At 44.4% G+C, this 27987-nt stretch overlaps 1 protein-coding gene across 4 annotated transcripts in view; it reads right to left on the bottom strand.

Moving 5' to 3' along the window:
- gdpd4b (glycerophosphodiester phosphodiesterase domain containing 4b) overlaps nucleotides 1-26629 on the bottom strand; it is a 31593-nt gene extending 4964 nt beyond the window's left edge. Inside the window, exons 1-9 of one of the 4 annotated variants that reach the window (XM_045693477.2) lie at nucleotides 26177-26629; nucleotides 3918-4188; nucleotides 3018-3121; nucleotides 2568-2661; nucleotides 2391-2450; nucleotides 1955-2053; nucleotides 1766-1859; nucleotides 1203-1345; nucleotides 205-287 (exon numbers count right to left, since the gene is read on the bottom strand). In XM_045693477.2, coding sequence (XP_045549433.1) covers nucleotides 205-287; nucleotides 1203-1345; nucleotides 1766-1859; nucleotides 1955-2053; nucleotides 2391-2450; nucleotides 2568-2661; nucleotides 3018-3121; nucleotides 3918-4100 — 860 coding nt within the window. In that variant the 5' untranslated portion in view covers nucleotides 4101-4188; nucleotides 26177-26629. Of the gene's footprint in view, nucleotides 1-204; nucleotides 288-1202; nucleotides 1349-1765; nucleotides 1860-1954; nucleotides 2054-2390; nucleotides 2451-2567; nucleotides 2662-3017; nucleotides 3122-3917; nucleotides 4189-26176 lie in introns of all 4 variants that reach the window. The other 3 variants (XM_045693476.2, XM_014137086.3, XM_045693478.2) reach the window with 3 other exon arrangements.
- Nucleotides 26630-27987: the final 1358 nt, after the last annotated feature.

The raw sequence follows: 27987 nt of genomic DNA on the forward strand, positions 1-27987 counted from the left end.
CAATAAAAATGCCCAGGACAAGCATGGGAAAGAACCTGATGGCAATGGCTTGTTGATGATATGAGCTCACCAGCTATGTTGAGTTAACCTTGCATAGCAAGCTTGTTTCATAATACCCACGACTGGTGAGATAGACTAATGTTGGGACATGCTTAGGTACACAAGATGGACAGGGTGTGAGGAGGGTTGATAACCACCAATGACCTGATGGTGACGTCAGTCTCCAGACCTTCCCCACCAGCCTCCACTGCCTTCTCAAAGGACATGAGAGTGTTCTCTGGAGCAAGCTGAGATTTAATACACATAAACATGATTTTAACATAGTTATCCTAAACAGAGGCGCTACCAGCACAGATGATAAATAGCAGGCATAAACATCAGTTCAGCAAACTAGCGACCCGGTCACTTCCTGATATGGTCATAGCCACATTCAACATGGCTGCTTGTTAGCATGTTAGCCTTTGTAGTTGTACATGTTGTATACTATGCTAGTCACTAATTTCATCCTGTTTTATACTGCCTACGCTATTCTAGCCCTTACTACAGTATGCTACCATTTGTGCTATGCAGCCTGTTCGCCTGCATTACTGCTTTGTAGCATGTTAGCTTACTAACCCCAGTGTATTACTGTATATTTATTACCAGCCAATAATATTACCTTGCCAGCACCGCTAACGCTACTACAACCATTACTATTGTGTGCTAACCCATTGCTATGCCATTGCTGATTTGTATATATTGCATCACTGCTATTACTATTGTATAGCCAATACTGCCATCACTCTTTTGTAATATATATATATATATATATATATATATATATATATATATATTCGCTGTTCCTTCTGTCGTACAGAAAACCACTATACACTATCATTACAGCTAGTCTCCTCTTCTTGCTTGCTGTGTGGCTGTCCATTCGGTGTGGCATTAAAGTGTGAGTTGTATCCCTGTCTCCTGCTAGGCATTATCAGTCCGCTTACCGGGACTCTGGGACAATTGCACCTATAATCGAAACCGACACCTCTATCAGAGACCACCACATGGCGCTCTTTTTCAACTACTACTACCAATACAATGTCACTGCTATGTTGTTCAATGTTATGTAACTTGTATAAATAGTAGTTTCCAGTCAGTTAGTATTGAAAATAGTTGATAAGAATGGGTTGGCATTAATGGTATTTCTGACAAGGCCTACCCACCATGGGTGCCCCTCTGTGCCCGATGAGGGCTGGAGCGGGGCCCAGAGCACCCTCTTTTTTGAGGCAGGGTGAGTACATGCCCAGGGGCACCAGGTAGAGGGCACACAGAACCGCCAGGTACAGCCCCATGATGAGTGTCCGCCCTACTGGAACACACACACACACTGTTTATTATGGGATACAGATATCCATTTCTGGTTGATTCATTTCCTTAAGACCAAAGAAATTACATCAGAATACACATTTTGTAAAACAAATCATTCAAATCAAACATAACATGAATATCTACCGCTGAATTGACTATATGCAGACATATTTTACGTTTGAGATCAGAGGAGGCTGGTTGAAGGAGCTATAGGTACCATTCCATTGATTCCGTTAGAGCCATTACAATGAGCCCGTCCACCTATAGCTCCTCCCAGTCTCCTCTGATTGAGATAGAAAACCTCCCTGAAGTTTCCGTCTTTGCCCTAGGTATGATGTCAGTATTTGCCCAATTCTACTCTGTAATTTGCATATTATTTATACAGCTGCTCAAACATGCCCCACCTACTCAGTCTCACCTTTCTTATTGATGCGGAAGAAATGTAAGGCTATTGGCCAGGATAGCAGTGTCACCAACAAGACTCCTCCCACATGCAAATATGGCGCCGTCACCTATTCAAAACAAAAAACAAATTGCAGAAGGTGGGGGAAAGACAGAGAATAAAGAGATAGGGATGACTATATAGATGAAAGAAGGGAGGCCCCACCTGGAAAGAGAGGAGGAGAGTGGTCCACTCTTTGCTCCATAGGTCAGACAGAACTGCTGTGGCCACAATGGAGAAGGCTAGAGTCACCAGGATGCCAATCTGGCAACACACCCAGAGTTAGGACAACATACAACCATTAGCACCATACCACATTCACACTACTGAGCACTTCATTCACCTAACTTTGAACTGAGCTGAGCACAATTAATGTTCACTTTTTTCAGGATCTATCCATAAATCTGCAGCATTCAGCATTTATTTTAACTTTTCTTCTACCAGGCAGTCAGCATTTTCTTCTAGGTAAAATCATTACTTTCATCTTGTCACAGAAGAACGGATGGGATGATTATACAACTTATGGGCCATAAGGACAAAGTGATGGATAGGACACGAGGTAGAGAAGTAGGCAGGAAGTTCAAAGGAGCTCGGACGTTACCTTATGGCCCCAGTGTAGGTACAGCTTCTGTCCCTCTGACAGCAGACACACAGCCAACAGCTACAACTCAAACCACACACACACCTCATATCAGACAGATGCCAACCACCCCTCAAACATTAAACCACACAAATACACCCCTCAAACAAAAAAAACACACACAAATACACCCCTCACCAGCAGCAGAGTGACGTAGCTGAAGAAGGCGGCAGCGATGACCAGCAACACCACAGACCAGGGGAACCAGAATCCTAGGTTCCCAAAGTTAAACCTGGAAAGGCGAGAAAAGGGGAAGAAAGCAAGAGCGAGAGGGGGGAGAGAGAGGATGACAAGAGTTGAGAGAGAAAATGTGTGTGTGTGTGTGTGTGTGTGTGTGTGTGTGTGTGTGTGTGTGTGTGTCACACGAGAGTGAGAGAGCAGGAGCCACATAGAAAGCAGAGAGTGCAGCAGTTAGACAGCGAACAGTCAGCACCAGAGACACTAGTCGTGACTATACAGTATGGTAATGTTGTTAGTGTGTGTATAACGTCTGTGTGTGTGCCCTTGAGTATTTATATATTTGCATGCTTGTTAATAAAGTACTTAGATGTGTCACATTACATTACAAATACATACTAGCCCACCTACCAGTCAAAATCATTGTAGTCATTCTGAGCTTCACTCCAGAAGTAGAGGAAGACCAGCGTGAGACAGAACGTCATGATGAGGAGAGCAAAGCTGACACACTCCAACTGCAGGACAGAGAAACACAATAAGTCCCACAGACTTCATATCAAATTCATAACCATATATACTGTTGGCATGAAAATGTACAGTACCAAGAAATTAACAGAGATTAGGATTGGACCGACAACATTGTGGTTGCAAGGCAGCGATTTAGGACAGAGCCAAAACCACCTCCACACTGATCACTTCTCTTTGTATGTTTGACCCCAACACGAGGTAAACAACTCAAGTCTGGGCTACCATTATTCAATGATTAGAATGTCACACAGCAAGTTGTTGTTTTGCAGCATTGGATAATCTTACAAAACATAGAAGCGTGCTAGTCTTGCACGGGGCTGGGAAATTCAAAACGTGTGACTGTGCATTCGAAGGTATTCAGACCCCTTCAGATTTTTTCAAATGTAATCCATTTTAGAATAAGGATGTAACGTAACAAAATGTGGAAAAGGGGAAGAGTTCGGAATCATTTCCGCATTCACAGTATGTATTTATACCCTAGAGTGCTTTCCACACAATTTACGGCGTGCCCGTTGAACTCTGAGGAGAGGGAGGAATGCGAGGAAAAAGCTCCTCATCGGCTTAACAATGGTTGTAAAACTGTGACAGTACAAATGATGTAAGCAATGCTACAGAGAGATATCGACAGATAACGAAAGAGAGCGTGTGTTTGACTCATGTTGTGAGGCTGGGTGTGTGAGAGAGAGAGTACATTGTTGTAGTGTGTGTGTGTGTGAGTATAGTCTCTGCTCTGTCAAGGTTGTTAAACCATTCTGCAAAACCACAGTCCCTGACTTCTCTAACCTTGCTGCAGCAGCAGTCTCCCGGTGTGGCGCGGGTCCTCTGGTAGCGTCTCCATTGACAACCGTAAAGGCCAGCTAGGCACGAGATATAGGGCTGGTGCTCGTAGCGCTGTAGCAGCCGCCGGCGCACCACACGCAGCTTCCCCAGCTTGAGCTTTGACAGGGTGGTCGGAGAGGGGCCCATGACTCACACACACAGTGCCATCACACACCAGAGAGCGAGAGAGGGGGAAGAGGTGTAAGAAGTGGATGGGAGAGAGGAGCGTAAGGAGCTTGGAATGGGAAGGGAGAGAGTAAATGGAGAAATAGTGTTAGTATTGTAGTGGCCTTAACCCAAGCCCACATAGAGATTTTGTCAAAGGGTTCAGATTTCACAAGATCCTGGGTTAAAGTCCCGGTTAGAACTATCGCATAACTTCATCACAAAGGTAAAGATAGTGGAGAAGGACAATAGGTATAAGGAAGTCAAGTCTAACCTTAACCCTGGCCCCCAAACATTACACAACTGCTGTAGGCCTAGATAATGAATTATAAAACCATACTAGGTAGGTGATTACAGGCTAGGTAAAGGACAAGTCCCATTCTGACACACACATCTTCATTTTCACAATAATTCATTTTGGGATGGTGACTGTTATGTTCTGTTAATTACTGATGTCCCCTTTAAGAACGGAGCACAATTGATCATGTGCAGTGTTATTCTTACATTTACATTACATTTTAGTCATTTAGCAGACGCTCTTATCCAGAGCGACTTACAGTAGTGAATGCATACATTTAAAAAATATATATTTTGTACTGGCCCCCCATGGGAATCGAACCCACAACCCTGGCGTTGCACACACCATGCTGGCATTGCAAACACCATGCTCTACCAACTGAGCCACAGGGAAGCCAGAATACACTCCTCAATCCATTTCAATGTCAATAGGAGGCTATTTGAGCTCCAACATTACCAGGAAAGACCAGAGGAATTCACAGAAATACACAAAATCATGACTTCCTTCCTTCAGCTTGAATACACAATATTCTCCTTACAGCTCATCCATCAGCATCAGTGTTGACAGTGATAGCATGGCTTTGTGTGTGTGTGTGTGTGTGTGTGTGTGTGTGTGTGTGTGTGTGTGTGTGTGTGTGTGTGTGTGTGTGTGTGTGTGTGTGTGTGTGTGTGTGTGTGTGTGTGTGTGTGTGTGTGTGTGTGTGTGTGTGTGTGTGTGTGTGGACAAATGAGAGAGCTGATGGAGGAGAGATGAGTAATTATATGGGATTAATAAAGTGATTATAGAACATAGGTGAAAAGTGTGTGTGTACGGTGCTAGTGTGTAAACAGAGCATAAAACAATGAACAGTCACATCAAACAAGAGATTAATTGAAGCCAAGCTTATAGCTTACCTGATTATCGTGAGGTAATTCTGATGACTTTTCAAAATGTGTACAATCAACACATTTTTTAGTCTGGCATGTTCTATTCTCGTTCAGTTCTAGCCAAAGGTTTTATTTTAAACTGGGTTAACGGTAAATGTCGCAATGTCCCGAAAATAATTGACTAAAATGGATGACACTGTCGGTGTTAAAAAGCCAAATTGTCATGTCTTCCGCCAAAGTTGATGCCTCTCCTTGTTCGGGCGGCGTTCGGCGGTCGACGTCACCGGTTTTCGGGCTGCCACCGATCTACGTTTCTTTTTCCATTTGTTTTGTCTTGATTGTACACACCTGGTTCCCATTACATTATAATTTATTCCCTATTTAACCCACTGGTTCCCACATGGTTTTGTGCGTGTTTGTTCTTTGTTTAGTGTTCAAGACTTCTGTTAGCTGGTGTGTTTTTCCCTGCGTGGAAATTGTTGTTTCTTTGAGTAAAGTACATCTTTTACTCAGTTCTGTGTCCTGCGCCTGACTCCGTCCTAACCGCTGCACACTGACACTTGACACAAATATACATCTGGTACCAAATGCTAGGGGTTAAAATAACTAACATGTCTTAATGTGTCACCAAGATGTTATGGCCCATAATATGTCACCAAGATGTTGGACACAGTAATATTTTGAAAGGTTAAAATGAATGAATCAAATGTATTTATAAAGCCCTTTTTACATGAACAGATGTCACAAAGTGCTTATGCAACCAGAAATAACTTATTATGTCACGAGGTACTATGGGTCATTTTGACACCAAAATATACCGAACCAAAATATAAACGCAAAGTGTTAGTTTCATGTTTCACAAGTCGAAATAAAAGATCCCAGAAATCTCCCATACACACAAAAAGTTAATTTTTCTTAAATTTTGTGCACAAATTTCTTTACATCCCTGTTAGTGAGCACTTCTCCTTTGCCAAGATAATCCATCCACCTGACAGGTGTGGCATACCAAGAAGCTGATTAAACAGCATGATCATTACACAGGTGCACCTTGTGCTGGGGACAATAAAATGCCACTCTAAAATGTGTAGTTTTGTCACACAACAGATGTTTAAAGTTTTGAGGAAGTGTGCAATTGGCATGCTGACTGAAGGAATGTCCAGCAGAGCTGTTGCCAGAGAATTTAATGATAATTTCTCTACCATAAGCCGCGTCCAACGTTGTTTTGGCGTTTTAGAGAATTTGGCAGTACGTCCTCATAAACGCAGACCACGTGTAACCATGCCAGCCCAGGACCTCCACATCTGGCTTCTTCACCTGCGGGATCGTCTGAGATCAGCCACCCGGACAGCTGATGAAACTGTGGGTTTGCACAAGCAAAGAATTTCTGCTCAAACTATCAGAAACCATCTCAGGGAAGCTCATGTGAGTGTTCGTCGTCCTCACCAGGTTCTTGACCTGACTGCAGTTTGGCATCTTAACCGACTTCAGTTGTCAAATGCTCACCTTCAATGGCCACTGGCACGCTGGAGAAGTGTGCTCTTCACGGATGAATCCCGGTTTCAACTGTACGGGGCAGATGGCAGACAGCGTATGGCGTCATCTGGGTGACATTTTGCTGATGTCAATGTTGTGAACAGAGTGCCCAATGGTGGCGGTGGGGTTATGGTATGGGCAATTCTTATACTAACTAGCTTTAGTACATGTGAGGCTAAAGTTCACTTCCATGTATTCAGAGTCTTTCTTATTACACTGCTCAAAAAAATAAAGGGAACACTAAAATAACACATCCTAGATCTGAATGAATGAAATAATCTTATTAAATACTTCTTTCTTTACATACATCAATGGAAATCCAATTTATCAACCCATGGAGGTCTGGATTTGGAGTCACACTCAAAATTAAAGTGGAAAACCACACTACAGGCTGATCCAACTTTGATGTAATGTCCTTAAAACAAGTCAAAATGACGCTCAGTAGTGTGTGTGGCCTCCACGTGCCTGTATGACCTCCCTACAACGCCTGGGCATGCTCCTGATGAGGTGGCGGATGGTCTCCTGAGGGATCTCCTCCCAGACCTGGACTAAAGCATCCGCCAACTCCTGGACAGTCTGTGGTGCAAAGTGGCGTTGGTGGATGGAGCGAGACATGATGTCCCAGATGTGCTCAATTGGATTCAGGTCTGGGGAACGGGCGGGCCAGTCCATAGCATCAATGCCTTCCTCTTGCAGGAACTGCTGACACACTCCAGCCACATGAGGTCTAGCATTGTCTTGCATTAGGAGGAACCCAGAGCCAACCGCACCAGCATATGGTCTCACAAGGGGTCTGAGGATCTCATCTCGGTACCTAATGGCAGTCAGGCTACCTCTGGCGAGCACATGGAGGGCTGTGCGGCCCCCCAAAGAAATGCCACCCCACACCATGACTGACCCACCGCCAAACCGGTCATGCTGGAGAATGTTGCAGGCAGCAGAACGTTCTCCACGGCGTCTCCAGACTCTGTCATGTGCTCAGTGTGAACCTGCTTTCATCTGTGAAGAGCACAGGGTGCCAGTGGCGAATTTGCCAATCTTGGTGTTCTCTAGCAAATGCCAAACGTCCTGCACGGTGTTGGGCTGTAAGCACAACCCCCACCTGTGGACGTCGGGCCCTCATACCACCCTCATGGAGTCTGTTTCTGACCGTTTGAGCAGACACATGCACATTTGTGGCCTGCTGGAGGTCATTTTGCAGGGCTCTGGCAGTGCTCCTCCTGCTCCTCCTTGCACAAAGGCGGAGGTAGCGGTCCTGCTGCTGGGTTGTTGCCCTCCTATGGCTTCCTCCATGTCTCCTGATGTACTGGCCTGTCTCCTGGTAGCGCCTCCATGCTCTGGACACTACGCTGACAGACACAGCAAACCTTCTTGCCACAGCTCGCATTGATGTGCCATCCTGGATGAGCTGCACTACCTGAGCCACTTGTGTGGGTTGTAGACTCCGTCTCATGCTACCACTAGAGTGAAAGCACCGCCAGCATTCAAAAGTGACCAAAACATCAGCCAGGAAGCATAGGAACTGAGAAGTGGTCTGTGGTCACCACCTGCAGAACCACTCCTTTATTGGGGGTGTCTGCCTATAATTTCCACCTGTTGTCTATTCCATTTGCACAACAGCATGTGAAATTTATTGTCAATCAGTGTTGCTTCCTAAGTGGACAGTTTGATTTCACAGAAGTGTGATTGACTTGGAGTTACATTGTGTTGTTTAAGTGTTCCCTTTATTTTTTTGAGCAGTGTATATCCATTAGTAATAAGAGCTAAGACACTACAGCGATAGTCTCTGAATTTGGGATTTCTCTCTTAGGGATTCCAAACTCGCTAAGTTCTATCTTGATTGGTGGGCTAGTGGGCTTCTACAGGAAACTATTCAGACCCCTTGACTTTTTCCACATTTTGTTACGTTACAATGATTCAACAGTTTTTTTTCCCTCTCCTCATCAATCTACACACAGTACCCTATAATGTCAATGTAAAAACAGGTTTTAGATTTTTTGCAAATTTATTACAAATAAAAAACTGAAATCACATTTACATAAGTATTCTGACCCTTTACTCAGTACTTTGTTGAAGCACCTTTGGCAGCGATTACAGCCTATAGTCTTCTTGGGTATGACGCTACAAGCTTAGCACACCTGTATTAGGGAAGTTTCTCCCATTCTTCTCTGCAGATCCTCCCAAGCTCTGTCAAGTTGGATGGGGAGCGTCGCTGCACAGCTATTTTCAGGTCTCTCCAGAAATATTCCATCGGGTTCAAGTCCGGGCTCTGGCTGGGCCTCTCAAAGACATTCAGAGACTTGTCCCGAAGCCACACCTACATTGTCTTGGCTGTGTGCTTAGGGTTGTTGTCCTGTTGGAGGGTGAACCTTCACCCCAGTCTGAGGTCTTGAGCTCTTTTCATCAAGGACCTTTCTGTACTTTGCTCCGTTCATCTTTCCCTCGATCCTGAATAGCCTTCCAGTCCCTGCCGCTGAAAAACATCCTGACAGCATGATGCTGCCACCACCATGCTTCAATGCAGGGATGGTGCCAGGTTTCCTCCAGATGTGACGCTTGGCATTCCGGCCAAAGAGTTCAATCTCGGTTTCATCAGACCAGAGAATCTTGTTTCTCATGGTCTGAAAGTCCTTTAGGTGCCTTTTGGCAAACTCCAACCTGGCTGACGTGCATTTTACTGAGGAGTGGCTTCCTTCTGGCCACTACCATAAAGGCCTGATTGGTGGAGTGCTGCATAGATGGTTGTCCTTCTGGAAAGTTCTCCCATCTCCACAGAGGAACTCTGGAGCTCTACTAGAGTGACCATCAGGTTCTTGGTCACCCCACTGAACCTTCTCCTCCGATTGCTCAGTTCGGCCAGGTAGCCAGCTCTAGGAATAATCTTGGTGGTTCCAAACTACTTCCATTTAAGAATGATGAAGGCCACTGTGTTCTTGGGGACATTCAATGCTGTAGACATTTTTTCAAACCTTTCCCCAGATCTGTGCCTCGACACAATCAGTCGACTGCATGGCTGGTTTTTGCGCTGACTGTGGGACCTTATATAGATAGGTGTGTGCCTTTTCAAATCATGTCCATTCAATTGAAGTTACCACAGGTGAACTCCAATCCAGCTGTAGAAACATCTCAAGGATTATCAATGGAAACATGATGTACCTGAGCTCAAGTTCGAGTCTCATAGCAAATGGTCTGAATACTTATGTAAATAAGGTATTTCTGTTTTTTTATTTGTAATACATTTTCAAAAATGTCTAACAACCTGTTTTCACTTTGTCATTAATGGGGTATTGTGTGTCGATTCATGAGGAAAATTATATTACATTATTTAATCCATTTTAGAATAAGGCTGTAATGTAACAAGATGTGGAGAAAGTCAAGAGGTCTGAATACTTTCCCAAATGCACTGTATGCCTAGCCTACATAAGGTGATCATTATCTGACAACAAATGACATTATACACTACGATGAAAATTACTGAACATTTTCTATGCTCTTAGCCTGTAGGCTGCAGCCAACTTGATGTACAGTGCCTTCAGAAAGTATTCCACATTTTGTTGTGGTACAGCCTGAATGCAAAATGGATAAAATAGATTTTTTGGGGAAAATGTATTGAAAATTAAATACAGAAATATCTTATTTACATAAGTATTCACACCCCTGAGCCAATACTTTGTAGAAGCACCTTTGGCAGGGATTACAACAGTGAGTCTTTCCAGGCAAGTCTCAAAGAGCTCTCCACAACTGAATTGTGCAACATTTACCAACTATTCTATAAAAAAGTATTCAAGCTCGGGGCTCCGAGTGGTGCAGCGGTCTTAGGCACTGCAACGCATTACTACAGTTCGATCGCAGGCTGTGTCGCAGCTGGCTGTGACCAGGAGACGCGGCGCACAATTGGCCCAGCGTTGTCCGGGTTAGGGGAGGGTTTGCCCGGCCAGGAGGTCCTTGTTCCATTGTGCTTGTTACGAATCCCTTTGGCCCTGAAGTCTAGGGGGGGGAATGGAAACGAGACCCGTAACATAACTCATGCAAATTATAATAGTGAAAAAGGAACAGTGAGAACAAAAACCACAGACAACTTAAATCTACCGTCAAACACTCAGGGTTTATTCTTAAACACACGGTAAAGGGGGGGGCGGGAAAAGGGGCTGAGCTAGACCCAAGGAAAGAAACAATAATCCCAAAACACCCCTAAACTAGACTAGCCTGCTTAAAAAACAGCTAGCTAACTAACCAAAAATACAGTGGGAGGTCCGCCCAGTTCTAACTAGTGTTCTTAGACAAAGTATTCCTACGGGTAATGTAGGCCCATGGGCAACTTGGCTGGTTATCCCCTTTTCCCACCAACAAACAAACAGTCATGCACCACAACAAAACAATACTCACAGGTTGGGACAAACGAGAGCTCTCTGCATACAAAAAGAGTGAGATAGCGAGTGAATGACTGCTAGATTGAGCTTCTGACTGGGTTTTTAAACCAAGGGAAAGGGGCTGTGATAGGGTAATGGAAAAGGTGCAGGTGTCTTCTGATTAGCGACTGAATGATGACTGATTGGGGAATGATTATTGCCACCTGTGAGGGGAGAAGGAGAGAAAAGAAATACACACACAGGATACATACACAGGATACCTGTATCCGTAACACTCCCACCCTTAAAAGAGCAACCCTAGGGGAGATTGCGACCAAAGTATTTATAAAGTATACCCACAAGATCAATAAACAAAAATCATACATTTTTAAACACGAGACAAAGCATCTGCTAAAACATTTTCAGAACCCTTTTTGTGGCGGATCTCCAAATTATAATTCTGCACAATAAGCGCCCAACGCATAAGGCGCTGGTTCTGGTTGTATATACGGTGGAGAAACACTAAGGGGTTATGGTCAGTATATACGATCACTGGTAGGGCACTAGAACCAATATACACTTCAAAGTATTGCAGAGCTAACAACAAAGCTAGAGCTTCTTGCTCGATGGTTGCATAGTTTGCCTGACATTTGTTAAATTTTTGTGAAAAATAACACACAGGATGATCGACTCCACTCTTGTCCTGCTGCAGTAGAACAGCACCAGCACCTCTGGTACTAGTATCTACCTCAAGTTTAAACGATTGTTCAAAATCCGGAGCAGCAAGTACAGGGGTATTACTGCTTTAGCAGTATCAAAAGCTACCTTACAATCCGGGGACCACTCAAACGATCTAGCCGGACTGAGCAAATCGGTCAATGGAGCAACTACCGCAGAGAACTTTTTACCGAAACTACGGTAGTAGCCAACCATCCCTAAAAAGCGGCGTAGCTCTCGTCTGGTGGTAGGTGCGGGGAATGCAGTGATAGCCAAGACCTTGGCATCAACAGGGCGCACCTGTCCATGGCCGACCTCTTTGCTGAGATAGGTAACAGTAGCCTTCCCAAACTCGCACTTTGCCAAGTTCAGGGTTATAGAAGCAGCTGCCAAGCATTCACATACTACCCTTAGAGATTTAATAGGATCTGACCACACAGACGAATAAATCACTAGATCATCTAGGTAGGCACTACAATTGGGAACGCCAGCTAATATGGCGTTAACCAGTCGTTGGAAAGTGGCTGGTGCATTCTGCATCGCAAAAGCCATGACTGAGTATTGTAGGAAGTTGTCTGGGTCACAAAGGCAGAAATCTCAGAAGGACGTGAGGTTAACGGAACCTGCCAGTAACCTTTTAAGAGGTCCAACTTTGTTACATAAGTAGCAGCACCAACAGTGTCGATACAGTCGTCCAGTCTGGGTAACGGGAACGAATCTGGCATTGTGACAGAATTTACCTTTCGATAATCCGTACATAACCTGGACGTACCATCAGGTTTAGGAACCAGAAAACAAGGAGAACTCCAAGGGCTTGAACTTGGCGTAGCCAGGTCATTCTCCAACAAATATCTCACTTCATCCCTCATTATCTTCCTCTTAGAAGCGTTGACACGACATGGGTGTTGCTTGATATACTGCTGGCCGACTAGGACTAAAAGTAGGCAATTCAGTGGCTCTACTCTCAGTATGAGCCGAAAACACTCTCTTGTGCATCAACACAAACTCGTCTGCCAACACAGACGCTTCTGACAGGGAGGATACTTTCTGTTCGTTTAGGTAAACTACAATGCATTCGGGTACGCAATTTTTAAACTCTTCTAACAAGATTTGAGAGTTGAAATCAGTTACCTTGCCAGCCGCATGCCATTTATCAAACAGATTTCCCTTGTCTCTAGCAAATTCCACATAAGTCTTACTAGAAGACTTTCTATGAGACCTAAATCTCTGTCGGTATACCTCAGGAACAAGCTCATAGGCGCGAAGAACAGTAGCTTTGACCACTTCATAATTCAAACTGTCTTCAAGAGGTAGCGCTGACAAAACCTCTTGGGCTTTACCAGTTAATTTACACTGAAGTAATAGGCACCATACCTCTTCAGGCCATTTCAATGCTACTGCTATACATTCAAAAACACAAAAATAGGAGTCAACCTCTGACTCTCTGAACAAAGGTACCAAAGCAATTTGCCTACTAATGTCAAAAGTGTTGGAAGCTCCAGCTGGTGAGGACGGCTCACTAACAGGCACAGCAGGAACGGAGGCTAGCCTCGCTGTCTCCGCCTCCAGTTCCATCTGGCGCATTTTGAACTCCATCTGCCGCTGGTCTCTTTCTTTTTTTGCCTCAATTTTACACATCTCCAACTCTAACTGCCGCTGTTCTCGTTCTTTTTCTCTTTCTGCCTCAAATTTACACATCTCCAACTGGAGATTTTCTTGCCTAATTTGGGCTCTCTTCCGCCTCCAGTTGGAGCTGTGTTGAACGGACATCCCTCCGCATCACCGTCTGACAGTGGGGAGAGTGGATCAAAACGGGACAATGTGGCTGGAGTTTTAGTCTCGCCCTCGTTCTCAGACACCGACAGGCTTACAGGAGCAGCAACATCACCTACAGGGGTAGTAGGCTCAGGCAGCGGTAATACAAGCACTTGTTCTTCCAACAAAACATTTAACACCAGTTTTTTAACCTCTGCCTTATTAACTAAACATGATTGCCACCTGTGAGGGGAGAAGGAGAGAAAAGAAATACACACACAGGATGCATACACAGGATACCTGTATCCGAAACAGTGCTCTAGAAACTCCTAATGGCGGGCCGGGCGCATGCAATCTGACTTCGTTCGCCAGGTATACAGTGTTTCCTCCCACACATTGGTGCGGCTGGCTTCCGGGTTAAGTAAGCAGCGCAGCTTAGCAGGGTCGTGTTTCAGAGGGTGCATGGTTCTCGACCTTCGCTTCTCCCAAGTCCGTACAGGAGTTGCAGCGATGGGACAACACTGTAACTACCAATTGGGGAGAAATAGGGTAAAAAGTTCAAAAATAAAAAAGATCTTCAAGCTCTGTCAAATTGGTTGTTGAACATTGCTAGTCAACCATTTCTGGGTCTTGCCATAGATTTTCAATGGGGTATTGATCGAGGGAAAGAATGGGGTATTGTCTGTGGGCCAGTGACAAAAAATCTAAATTCAAGCTGCATGTAACACAACATTATTTTAAAGTCAAGGGATGTGAATACTTTCTGAAGGCACCTATGTATAGCCTGCCTTATGGCACGGATATTTCCTCAGGGAACAATAATGTTTACCTGATACAGTAAGATAGTCTACATGTATGGCTGTTCAAGTCCCTATAAAAAGCACCTATAATACACTGAGGTAAAGTTTATATTCATCAGACATTCATCAGACATTCGCCAAACAACATTTAAAAATGTAAAAATCAATAACTAATTCACCGTTTGTCACAGAATCATCAAACTAGATATGATGTATTTTATAAATGTCTAGAATACTTTTACAACCTTTGTTTTGAGTAGAAATTCCAGTTTTAACTTGATAGAAATACATAAAATCTATAAGATACCATCTAAAGTGGAACATCAATAACTCATTCACCGTTTGTCACAGAAACATAAAACTAGGTACGATTTATTATATAAATGTCTAGCATACTTTTTCAACCTTTGGTTTTGAGGAAAGATTTCAGTTTTGATTTCATAGAAATACATAAAATCTATAAAATGCCATATAAAGCGGTATAAATCAATAACTCATTCACTGTTTGTCACAGAAACATCAAACTAGGTATGATTTATTCTATAAATGTCTAGCATACTTTTAAAACCTTTGTTTTGAGGAAAGAATCCAGTTATGATTTTATAGAGGGCATGTAGTCCGTCCAGAGCGCGGGTGGTCAAAGTTCTAAAGAGTATGTTATACCTTGTTAGAAGGGGCCTTGCAGAAAATTCTGCATCTTTAGTCATATTAAATTACATTACAGGAAAAAACTACAGGATGAAGGGGTCAGGCCTGACTAACAAAGAAGACAGACATGTGGATGGATCAAGAGGACCAAGATGACCAAGAGGATCAAGACAACCAAGAGACTCAAAATTCCACAGTGAAGATAAGGAAAACTAAGAATGAACTATAACATACAGTCGTGGCCAAAAGTTTTGAGAATGACACAAATATTAATTTTCACAAAGTCTGCTGCCTCAGTTTGTATGATGGCAATTTGCATATACTCCAGAATGTTATGAAGAGTGATCAGATGAATTGCAATTAATTGCAAAGTTCCTCTTTGCCATGCAAATTAACTGAATCCACAAAAAAACATTTCCACTGCATTTCAGCCCTACCACAAAAGGACCAGCTGACATCATGTCAGTGATTCTCTCGTTAACACAGGTGTGAGTGTTGACGAGGACAAGGCTGGAGATCACTCTGTCATGCTGATTGAGTTTGAATAACAGACTGGAAGCTTCAAAAGGAGGGTGGTGCTTGGAATCATTGTTCTTCCTCTGTCAACCACAGGTACCTGCAAGGAAACACATGCCGTCATCATTGCTTTGCACAAAAAGGGCTTCACAGGAAAGGATATTGCTGCCAGTAAGATTGCACCTAAATCAACCATTTATCGGATCATCAACAACTTCAAGGAAAGCGGTTCAATTGTTGTGAAGAAGGCTTCAGGGCGCCCAAGAAAGTCCAGCAAGCACCAGGACCGCCTCCTGAAGTTGATTCAGCTGCGGGATCGGGGCACCACCTGTACAGAGCTTGCTCAGGAATGGCAGCAGGCAGGTGTGAGTGCATCTGCACGCACAGTGAGGCGAAGACCTTTGGAGGATGGCCTGGTGGCAAGAAGGGCAGCAAAGAAGCCGCTTCTCTCCAGGAAAAACATCAGGGACAGACTGATATTCTGCAAAAGGTACAGGGATTGGACTGCTGAGGACTGGGGTAAAGTCATTTTCTCTGATGAATCCCCTTTCCGATTGTTTGGGGCATCCGGAAAAAAGCTTGTCCGGAGAAGACAAGGTGAACGCTACCATCAGTCCTGTGTCATGCCAACAGTAAAGCATCCTGAGGCCATTCATGTGTGGGGTTGCTTCTCAGCCAAGGGAGTTGGCTCACTCACAATTTTGCCTAAGAACACAGCCATGAATAAAGAATGGTACCAACACATCCTCCGAAAGCAACCTCTCCCAACCATCCAGGAACAGTTTGGTGACAAACAATGCCTTTTCCAGCATGATGGAGCACCTTGCCATAAGGCAAAAGAGATAACTAAGTCGATGTGTAAACATCGATATTTTGGGTCCATGGCCAGGAAACTCCCCAGACCTTAATCCCACTGAGAACTTGTGGTCAATCCTCAAGATGCGGGTGGACAAACAAAAACCCACAAATTCTGACAAACTCCAAGCATTGATTATGCAAGAATGGGCTGCCATCAGTCAGGATGTGGCCCAGAAGTTAATTGACAGCATGCCAGGGAAGATTGCAGAGGTCTTGAAAAAGAAGGGTCAACACTGCAAATATTGACTCTTTGCATCAACGTCATGTAATTGTCAATAAAAGTCTTTGACACTTATGAAATGCTTGTAATTATACTTCAGTATTCCATAGTAACATCTGACAAATATATCTAAAGACACTGAAGCAGCAAACTTTGTGAAAATATATATTTGTGTCATTCTCAAAAGTTTTGGCCACGACTGTACACTACCATTCAAAGGTTCACTGAGAAATGTCCTTGTTTTTGAAAGAAAAGCACATTTTTTTGTCCATTAAAATAACATCAAATTGATAAAAAATACAGTGTAGACTTTGTTTATGTTGCAAATGACTATTGTAGCTGGAAACGGCATATTTTTTTTAATGGAATATCTACATAGGCGTACAGAGGCCCATTATCAGAAACCTTCACTCCTGTGTTCCAATGGCATGCTGTGTTAGCTAATCCAAGTTTATACTTTCTAAATGCTAATTGATTCTTAGAAAATCCTTTTGCAATTATGTTAGCACAGCTGAAAACTGTTGTTGTGATTAAAGAAGCAATAAAACTGCCCTTGTTTAGACTAGTTGAGTATCTGGAGCGTCAGCATTTGTGGGTTCGATTACAGGCTCAAAATGTCCAGAAACAAAGAACTTTCTTCTGAAACTCGTTGGCCTATTCTTGTTCTGAGAAATGAAGGCTATTCCATGCGAGAAATTTCCAAGAAACTGAAGATCTCGTACAACGCTGTATAATACTCCCTTCACAGAACAACGCAAATTGGCTCTAACCAGAATAGAAAGAGGAGTGGGAGGCCCCGGTGCACAACTGAGCAAGAGGACAAGTACATGAGAGTGTCTAGTTTGAGAAACAGACGCCTCACAAGTCCTCAACTGGCAGCTTCATTGAAATAGTACCGGCAAAACACCAGTCTCAACGTCAACAGTGAAGAGGCGACTCTGGGACGCTGGCCTTCTAGGCAGAGTTGCAAAGAAAAAGCCATATCTCTGTCCAGTGTCTGTGTTCTTTTGCCCATCTTAATCTTTTATTTTTATTGGCCAGTCTGAGACATGGCTTTTTATTTGCAACTCTGCCTAGAAATCTAGCACTTCTTCTCTTACATCTGCAAGCAGAGTCTGAACATCAGAAAGGATGGCATTGTCTCCCTCAATCCATGCAATGGCTACTGCTATAGGTTTCAGTAGTTTCAGGCTGCTTACCACTCTCTCCCAGAATACATCATCCAGGAGGATGCTCTTGATGGGGCTGTCCATATCAGCACACTGTGATATGGTCATTTCTTGGAGAGACTCCTTCCCCTCCAGGAGACTGTCAAACAGGTTGACAACACCACCCCAACGGGTGTTGCTGGGAAGCTTCAATGTGGTGCTCTTATTCTTCCTACTTTGCTTGGTGAGGTAGATTGCTGGTACACTCAATTTATCACAATTCCTGACATTTAACCCTCATAACAATTCCCTGTCTTCAGTCAGGATCACCACTTATTTTAAGAATGTGAAATGTCAGAATAATAGTAGAGAGAATGATTTATTTCAGCTTTTATTTCTTTCATCACAGTCCCAGTGGGTCAGAAGTTTACATACACTCAATTAGTATTTGGTAGCTTTGCCTTTAAATTGTTTAACTTGGGTCATGTAACGCCCTGGCCATAGAGAGGGGTTTTTTGTTCTTTATTTTGGTTAGGCCAGGGTGTTACATTGGGTGGGCGTTCTATGTTCCTTTTTCTATGTTTTGGTATTTCTTTGTTTTGGGCCATGTGTGTGGCTCCCAATCAGGCACAGCTGAAGCTCGTTGCTGCTGATTGGGAGTCACACATAAAGAGCATGTTTTTCCTTTGGGTTTTGTGGGTAATTGTTTCTGTTTAGAGTATTTTCCTAACAGGACTGTTTGCTGTCGTTTTTGTTCATTTTGTAGTGTTCTCTTGTTTTTTAAATTAAAATTCTAATGATGAACACATCCTCTGCTGCACCTTGGTTCCCTCTTACAGACAGCCGTTACAGAATTACCTAACAACAACGGACCAAGCAGCAGAGGAAGGAGCAGCACAAGGAGAGGCACCAGGAGAAAAGCTATCTGGAGTCATGGACTTGGGAGGAAATCCTGGACGGGAAAGGACCATGGACTCAAGCTGGGGATTATCGCCGCCCACAGTGGGAGATCGAGGCGGCGAGAGCTGAGAGGCGCTGGTATGAGGAGAGGGAGCGCAACGGACACGGGAGGCAGCCCCACAATTTTATTTGGGGGGGGGGCACACGGGGAGATTGGCGGAGTCAGGTGGTAGACCTAAGCCAACTCCCCGTGCTTACCAGAAGCAGCGTGGTACTGGTAAGACACCGTGTTAGACACCGTGTTATGCTGTGGAGCGCACGGTGTCCCCAGTGCGCGTTCAAAGCCCGGTGCGCTACATACCAGCCCCCCGCAAGTGCCATGCGAGTGCAGGCATCGAGCCAGGGCGGATGGTGCCAGCTCAGCGCGTCTGGTCTCCAGTGCGCCTCCTCGGTCCAGGTTATCCTGCGCCGGCGTTGCGCACTGTGTCTCCAGAGCGCTGGGAGGGTCCAGTTCGCCCAATGCCTGCTCTCCGCCCGTGCCGGGCCAAAGTGGGCATTCAGCCTGGAGTATGGGTAAAGAGTGTCTGTACCAGAACTCCAGTGCTCCCCCACAGCCCGGTTTATCCTGTGCCTCCTCCTCGGACCAGGCCTCCAGTGGGTCTCCCCATCCTGGTCCATCCTGTGCCACCTCCCAGGACCAGGCCTCCAGTAGGTCTCCCCATCCTGGTCCATCCTGTGCCACCTCCCAGGACCAGGCCTCCAGTGGGTCTCCCCATCCTGGTCCATCCTGTGCCACCTCCCAGGACTAGGCCTCCAGTGGGTCTCCCCATCCTGGTCCGTCCTGTGCCACCTCCCAGGACTAGGCCTCCAGTGGGTCTCACCTGTCCAGAGCTGCCCGCCAGTCAACAGTCGTCAGAGCTGCCCGCCAGTCAACAGTCGCCAGAGCTGCCCGCCAGTCAACAGTCGTCTGAGCTGCCCGCCAGTCAACAGTCGTCAGAGCTGCCCGCCAGTCAACAGTCGTCAGAGCTGCCCGCCAGTCAACAGTCGTCAGAGCTGCCCGCCAGTCAACAGTCGCCAGAGAGGCCAGACTGCGCTGAACTGCCGGAGTGGCCAGACTGCCCTGAACTGCCGGAGTGGCCAGACTGCGCTGAACTGCCGGAGTGGCCAGACGGCGCTGAACTGCCGGAGTGGCCAGACGGCGCTGAACTGCCGGAGTGGCCAGACGGCGCTGAACTGCCGGAGTGGCCAGACGGCGCTGAACTGCCGGAGTGGCCAGACGGCGCTGAACTGCCGGAGTGGCCAGACGGCGCTGAACTGCCGGAGTGGCCAGACTGCCCTGAACTGCCAGAGTGGCCAGACTGCCCTGAACTGCCAGAGTGGCCAGACTGCCCTGAACTGCCAGAGTGGCCAGACTGCCCTGAACTGCCAGAGTGGCCAGACTGCCCTGAACTGCCAGAGTGGCCAGACTGCCCTGAACTGCCAGAGTGGCCAGACTGCCCTGAACTGCCAGAGTGGCCAGGGACGCCCGCCAGCCCGGTGAGTCCTGTGCCTACGCCTAGGGCCAGGCCTCTGTCATGTCTCTTCAGCCTGGTGAGTCCTGTGCCTGTGCCCAGGGCCAGGCATCCATCATGTCTCCCCAGCCTGGTGAATCCTGGGTCAGTGCCGTCGGAGCCGCCAGGGACGCCCGCCAGCCGGGTGCCGCCAGGGACGCCCGCCAGCCGGGCGCAGCCAGGGTCGCCCGCCAGCCGGGCGCAACCATCGCCGCCCGCCAGCCGGGCGCAACCAGGGTCGCCCGCCAGCCTGGCGCAACCAGGGTCGCCCGCCAGCCGGGCGCAGCCATCGCCGCCAGCCGGGCGCAGTCAGCGTCGCCCACCAGACCTTCGGCGCGGCCAGGTGCACCACCTAAGAGGGCGACGCCAAGGGTGGAGCAGAGGCCACGTCCCGCACCTGAGCCGCCGCCGTAAGAAGGCCCACCCGGACCCTCCACGTCAGAGTCAGGTTTTGTGGCCGGAGTCCGCACCTTTGGGGGGGGGGGGGTACTGTAACGCCCTGGCCATAGAGGGGTTTTTTGTTCTTTATTTTGGTTAGGCCAGGGTGTTACATTGGGTGGGCGTTCTATGTTCCTTTTTCTATGTTTTGGTATTTCTTTGTTTTGGGCCATGTGTGTGGCTCCCAATCAGGCACAGCTGAAGCTCGTTGCTGCTGATTGGGAGTCACACATAAAGAGCATGTTTTTCCTTTGGGTTTTGTGGGTAATTGTTTCTGTTTAGAGTATTTTCCTAACAGGACTGTTTGCTGTCGTTTTTGTTCATTTTGTAGTGTTCTCTTGTTTTTTAAAATAAATTCTAATGATGAACACATCCTCTGCTGCACCTTGGTTCTCTCTTACAGACAGCCGTTACAGGTCAAAAGTTTCGGGTAGCCTTCCGCAAGCTTCCCAGAATAAATTGGGTGATTTTTGGCCCATTCCTCCTGACAGAGCTGGTTTGTAGGCCTCCTTGCTCGCACACACTTTTTCAGTTCTTCCCACAAATATTCTACAGGATTTAGGTCAGGGCTTTGTGATGGCCACTCCGGGATGGCACTCCGATGCCATCTATTTTGTGAAGTGCACCAGTCCCTCATGCAGCAAAGCACCCCCACAACATGATGCTGCCACCCCCGTGCTTCATGGTTGGGATAGTGTTCTACTGCTTGCAAGCCTTCCAATTTTTCCTCCAAACATAACGATGGTCATTATGGCCAAACAATTATATTTTTGTTTCATCAAACCAGAGGACATTTCTCCAAAAAGTACGATCTTTGTCCCATGTGTAGTTGCAAACCATAGCCTGGCTTTTTAATGGCGGTTTTGGAGCAGTGGCTTCTTCTTTGCTGAGCGGCCTTTCAGGTTATGTCGATATAAGACTTATTTTACTGTGGATATAAATACTTTTGTACATGTTTCCTCCAGCATCTTCACAAGGTCCTTTGCTGTTGTTCTGGGATTGATTTGCACTTTTCGCACCAAAGTACGTTAATCTCTAGGAGACAGAATGTGTCCTTCCTGAGTGGTATGACGGCAGCGTGGTCCCATGGGGTTTATACTTGCGTACTATTGTTTGTACAGATGAACGTGGTACCTGCAGGCATTTGGAAATCGCTCCCAAGGATGAACCAGACTTGTGGATGTCTACCAGGTCTTGGCTGATTTGTTTTGATTTTCCCATGATGTCAAGCAAAGAGGCACTAAGTTTGAAGGCAGGCCTTGAAATACATCCACAGGTACACCTCCAATTGACACAAATGATGTCAATTACCCTATCAGAAGCTTATAAAGCCATGACATAATTGTCTGGAATTTTCCAAGCTGTTTTAAGGCACAGTCAACTTAGTGTATGTAAACTTCTGACCCACTGGAATGATGATAGAGTGAAATAATCTGTCTGTAAAAATTACTTGTGTCATGCACAAAGTAGATGTCCTAACCGACTACAGTTTGTTAACAAGAAATTTGTGGAGTGGTTGAAAAACGAGTTTTAATGACTCCAACCTAAGTGTATGTAAACATCCGACTTCAACTGTAGTTATTCGCTCCGCAAGGCAATCAAACAAGCAAAATATCGGTACAGGGACAAGGTGGAGTCGCAATTCAATGACTCAGACACGAGACGTATGTGGCAGGGTCTACAGAAAATCACGTACTAAAAAAACAAAAACACCCACGTCACGGATACCGACTTCACGCTTCCAGACAAACTAAACACCTTCTTTGCCCGCTTTGAGGATAATACAGTGCCACCGTCGCGGATCGCTAACAAAGACTGCTCCCCCCTCCTCTCCTTCTCAGTGGCTGACGTGAGTAAAACATTTAAACTTGTTAACGCCAGCAAGGCTGCTGTCCCAGACAGCATCCCTAGCCTTGTCCTCAGAACTTGCGCAGACCAGCTGGCTGGTGTGTTTACAGACATATTTAATTGCTCCCTATCTCAGTCTGTTGTCCCCACATGCTTCAAGATGGCTACCATTGTTCCTGTACCCAAGAAGGCAAAGATAACTGAACTAAATGACTACCGCCCGATGGCACTCACTTCTGTCATCATGAAGTGCTTTGAGAGGCTAGTCAAGGATCATATCACCACCACCTTACTGGCCACCCTAGACCCACTTCAGTTTGCATACCGCCCCAACAGGTCCACAGATGACGCAAATGCCATCACACTTCACACTGCCCTATCCCATCTGTACAAAAATAATACCTATGTAAGAATGTTGTTCATTGACTACAGCTCAGCATTCAACCCCATAGTACCCTCCAAGCTCATCATCAAGCTGGAGTCCCTGGGTCTCAACCCCTCCCTGTGCAACTGGGTCCTGGACTTTCTGACGGGCCGTCCCCAGGTGGTGATGTAGGAAACAACATCTCCACTTCGCTGACCCTCAACACTGGGGCCCCACAAGGGTGTGTGCTCAGCCCTCTCCTGTACTCCCTGTTCACCCACGACTGCGTGGCCATGCACGCCTCTAACTCAATCATGAAGTTTGCAGCTGACACAACAGTAGTGGGCTTGATCACCAACAACAACGAGACAGCCTACAGGGAGGAGGTGAGGGCACTCAGGGTGTGGTGTCAGGAAAACAACCTCTCACTCAATATCAACAAAACAAAGGAGATGATCGTGGACTTCAGGAAACAGCAGAGGGAGCACCCCCCATCCACATCGAAGGGACAGCAGTGGAGAAGGTGGAAAGTTTTAAGTTCCTGGGCTTATGCATCATAGACAAACTGAAATGGTCCACCCACACAGACAGTGTGTTGAAGAAGGCGCAACAGCGCCTCTTCAACCTCAGGACGCTAAAGAAATTTGGCCTGTCACCCAAAACCCTGACACACTTTTACAGATGCACAATCGAGAGCATCCTGTCGGGCTGTATCACAGCCTGGTACGGCAACTGCACCGCCCTCAACCGCAAGGCTCTTCAGAGGGTGGTGCTGTCTGCACAACACATCACCGGGGACAAACTACCTGCCCTCCATGAAACCTATAGCACCCGATGTCACAGGAAGGCCAAAAATATCATCAAGAACAACAACCACCCGAACCACTGCCTGTTCACACCGCTACCATCCAGAAGGCAAGGTCAGTATAGCTGCATCAATGCTGGGACCGAGAGACTGAAAAACAGCTTCTGTCTCAAGGCCATCAGAATGTTAAATAGCAATCACTAACTCAGTGAACCTGCTTCCTACACTGAGACCCAATCACTGGACACTGTAATAAATGTATCACTTTAAAAATGTTACATATCTTACATTACTCATATCACATGTATATACTGTATTTTATACCATCTACTGCACCTTGCCTATGCCGCTCGGCCATCGCTCATGCATATACTTATATGTACATATTTTCATTCACCCCTTTAGATTTGTGTGTATTAGGTAGTTGTTGGGGAATTGTTAGATTACTTGTTAGATATTACTTCACTGTTGGAACTAGAAGCACAAGCATTTCGCTACACTCGCATTAACATCTGCTAACCATGTGTTTGTGACCAATATAATTTGATTTGATTTGTTGCACTAAAAATACAAACATTGATTTGTAATACAATTTAAGATTGTAAACATTGTATAACTTTATGTAAACATTGTCTAACTTCATATAGAACAATTTGCACTTGAAAGTGACATTTCTTTGAAGATATTGCAAATAAATGAATATTTAGACTTTTTTTCTGAGACAATCACTGAATTAGATTTCTTCATCTTTTAAAGCAATATTTGAGATTTTATGTATTTCTATCAAATCAAACCTGGAATTTCTACTCAAAGCAAAGGTTGTAAAAGTATACTAGACATTTATAGAATAAATCATACCTAGTTTGATGATTCTGTCATAATCAGTGAAAACGTTATTGATTTATACCGCTTTAAATGGCATTTTATAGATGTTATGCATTTCTATAAAGTCAATACTGGACTTTATTCTCAAAACAAGTGTTGTAAAAGTATGCTAGACATTTATAGAATAAATCATACATAGTTTGATGTTTCTGTGACAAACGGTGTATTAGTTATTGATTTATACTGGCTTTAAATGGCATCCTATAGATTTTATGTATTTATATCAAATCAAAACTGGAATTTGTCCTCAAAACAAATGTTGTAAAAGTATACTAGTCATTTATAGAATAAATAATACCTAGTTTGATGTTTCTGTGACTAACGGTGAATTAGTTATTGATTTATACCACTTTAAATGGCATTTTATTGATTTTATGAATTTCTATAAAATCTAAACTGGAATTTTTCCTCAAAACAAAGGTTGTAAAAGTATGCTACACATTTATAGAATAAATCATACATAGTTTGATGTTTCTATGACAAATAGTGAATTAGTTATTGATTTATATCGTTTTAAATGGCATTTTATAGATTTGAGGTATTTCTATAAAATCAAAACTGGAATCTTTCCTCAAAACAAAGTTTGTAAAAGTATGCTAGACATTTATAGAATAAGTCATACATAGTTTGATGTTTCTGTGACAAACAGTGAATCAGTTATTGATTTATACTGGCTTTAAATGGCATCTTATAGATTTATTGTATTTATATCAAATCAAAACTGGAATTTGTCCTCAAAACAAATGTAAAAGTATGCTAGACATTTATAGAATAAATCATATATAGTTTGATGTTTCTATGACAAACAGTGAATTAGTTATCAATTTATATTGTTTTAAATGGCATTTTATAGCTTTTATGTATTTCTATAAAATCAAAACTGGAATCTCTCCTCAAAACAAAGTTTGTAAAAGTATGCTAGACATTTATAGAATAAATCATACATAGTTTGATGTTTCTGTGACAAACGGTGAATTATTTATTGATTTATACCGCTTTAAATGGCATTTTATTGAGTGTATGTATTTCTATAAAATCTAAACTGGAATTTTTTCTCAAAACAAAGGTTGTAAAAGTATGCTAGCCATTTATAAAATAAATCATACCTAGTTTGATGTTTCTGTGACAAACGGTGAATTAGTTATTGATTTATACCGCTTTAAATGGCATTTTATAGATTTTATGTATTCCTATCAAGTCAAAACTGGAATTTCCACTCAATACAAACTGTGAATTAGTTATTGACTTTTACATTTTTTAATTGCTTTTGGCGAATGTCTGTTGAATGTCTGAATGTGTGAATATAAAACCAACTTTACCTCGGTCTATAACACGCCAAGACTTGCAGAAAATCGGAAATCCTCTAACATATTGACGAATTGCACACTGTCTGTTCAAGGAACGAGCCAGAGATAACAGCGTGTACCCTATATAACTGAAGTTCTTATGTTATGAATGTCCATAGGTTATATTCAGTTCTCATAAATGACACACATGCATGCAGATATTATTCCCTATCTAAATCCTTTATCCGACATTGTATACGTTTAAATAGCCTACCTCAGCAAAGGGTTCCGTTTGATTTCCCCCAAATCCCTGGCTTGATTTTCACTCCCGGGGAAGCCGCAGTGCGCAGTTCCTTTTCGCGGTTAACGAACGCACACGACGAACACTTAGGATACAATGTTATGTCTAATAGTAATCGACTGCCAACTGTTGCCAATGGAGATATTCTTTCGTGTACAGTCGAAGGCAATTCCTTTCTTCTGGACCTTCACGCTCACTGTCCTTCGATGTTGAATAATAATGGCTACAATGACGGGTGTTGGATACAATATTGCAATTTCCCGACTCTCTACTCCTATCTCTTGACAGTGTGTGGAGTATTATAGATTCTTAATTACGGACAATAATGTGAGTCTCAATATTAATTGACTATATTTCATATGAAAAAAACGTGGAGTGTGTGAGCGCGTTCAAGCGTGTATTGGGGAGGCAGGGGTTATGGAATGAAATTGTAATCGAGCTTTTCAGTCTTGTCTTACATAAGGGTTACAGCTGCAAAGTTACAGCTTTATGGCATAATCAACTTTCAAAATAAGGGTCCCTAAGGAGTATTACAAACTCTGCAACATTAGGGAAAAGGTGGACACACACCACACCACTCCAAAAGCAGGTTTCAGTGTGTCTTTTTGTTTATTGGCACTATGAATTAAGAACAATAGGCTAGTTTACAAAATAAATTAAACCATGAAATTGAAGCAATTTCTGCTAATGACAGTATAAGCCACCTTGCAGGTCTCCCCCATAGGCAGACCACACTGCTCAAACAGGGAGTGGATAATGTAACAAACCTTGCCTAGCCTGTTACAATCCCCCCTAAAAGGGTTAACCCAGGGTTTCCTCGGGACCCCAAGGGGTGCACGTTTTGGTTTTTGCCCTAGCACTACACAGCTCATTCAAGTAATCAACTAATCATCTAGCTTTGATAATTTGAATCAAAGCTGGCCTACCTAGGCAAGGTTCGTTATGCTATAATAGGCCAAGCATGTCTACTGAAACATAATAATATTATTACACCTAATATTTAGGGCTGGATTCAGTCTGTATTGCTGAAGTTAAGCGTTAAAGGGTGATTGAAATGTAAAGGCAATGTTGCAGTGTTAGTTGAGACTGCCTTCATGGTAAATGCTAAATATGTCAGCTCAATCAGAAATGACCTTTACATTTCGATCTGCAGATGTGACGCTTGGCATTCAGGCCAAAGAGTTCAATCTTGGTTTCATCAGACCAGAGAATCTAGTTTCTCATGGTCTGAGAGTACTTTTGGTGCCTTTTGACAAACTCTAAGCGGGCTGTCATGTGCCTTTTACTGAGGAGTGGCTTCTGTCTGGCCACTCTACCATAAAAGCCTGATTGGTGGAGTGCTGCAGAGATGGTTGTCCTTCTGGAAGGTTCTTCCATCTCCACAGAGGATCTCTAGAGCTCTGTCAGAGTGACCATCGGGTTCTTGGTCACCTCCCTGACCAAGGACCTTCTCCTCCGATTGCTCAGTTTGCCCGGGCGGCCAGCTCTAGGAAGAGTCTTGGTGGTTCTTAACTTTTTCCATTTAAGAATTATGGAGGCCACTGTGTTCTTGGGGACCTTCAATGCTGCAGACATTTTTTGGCACCCTTCCCCAGATCTGTGCCTCGACACAATCCTTCGACCTCATGGCTTGGTTGTGTGTGGCTTTCCAAATCATGTCCAATCAATTGAATTTACCACCGGTGGACTCATTTCAAGTTGTAGAAAAATCACAAGGATGATTAATGGAACCAGGATGCACCTGAGCTCAATGTCGAGTCTCATAGCAAAGGGTCTGAATACTT

Source organism: Salmo salar, chromosome 13 (assembly GCF_965601325.2).
Source record: "Salmo salar chromosome 13, fSalSal1, whole genome shotgun sequence".
NCBI lineage: Eukaryota > Metazoa > Chordata > Actinopteri > Salmoniformes > Salmonidae > Salmo > Salmo salar.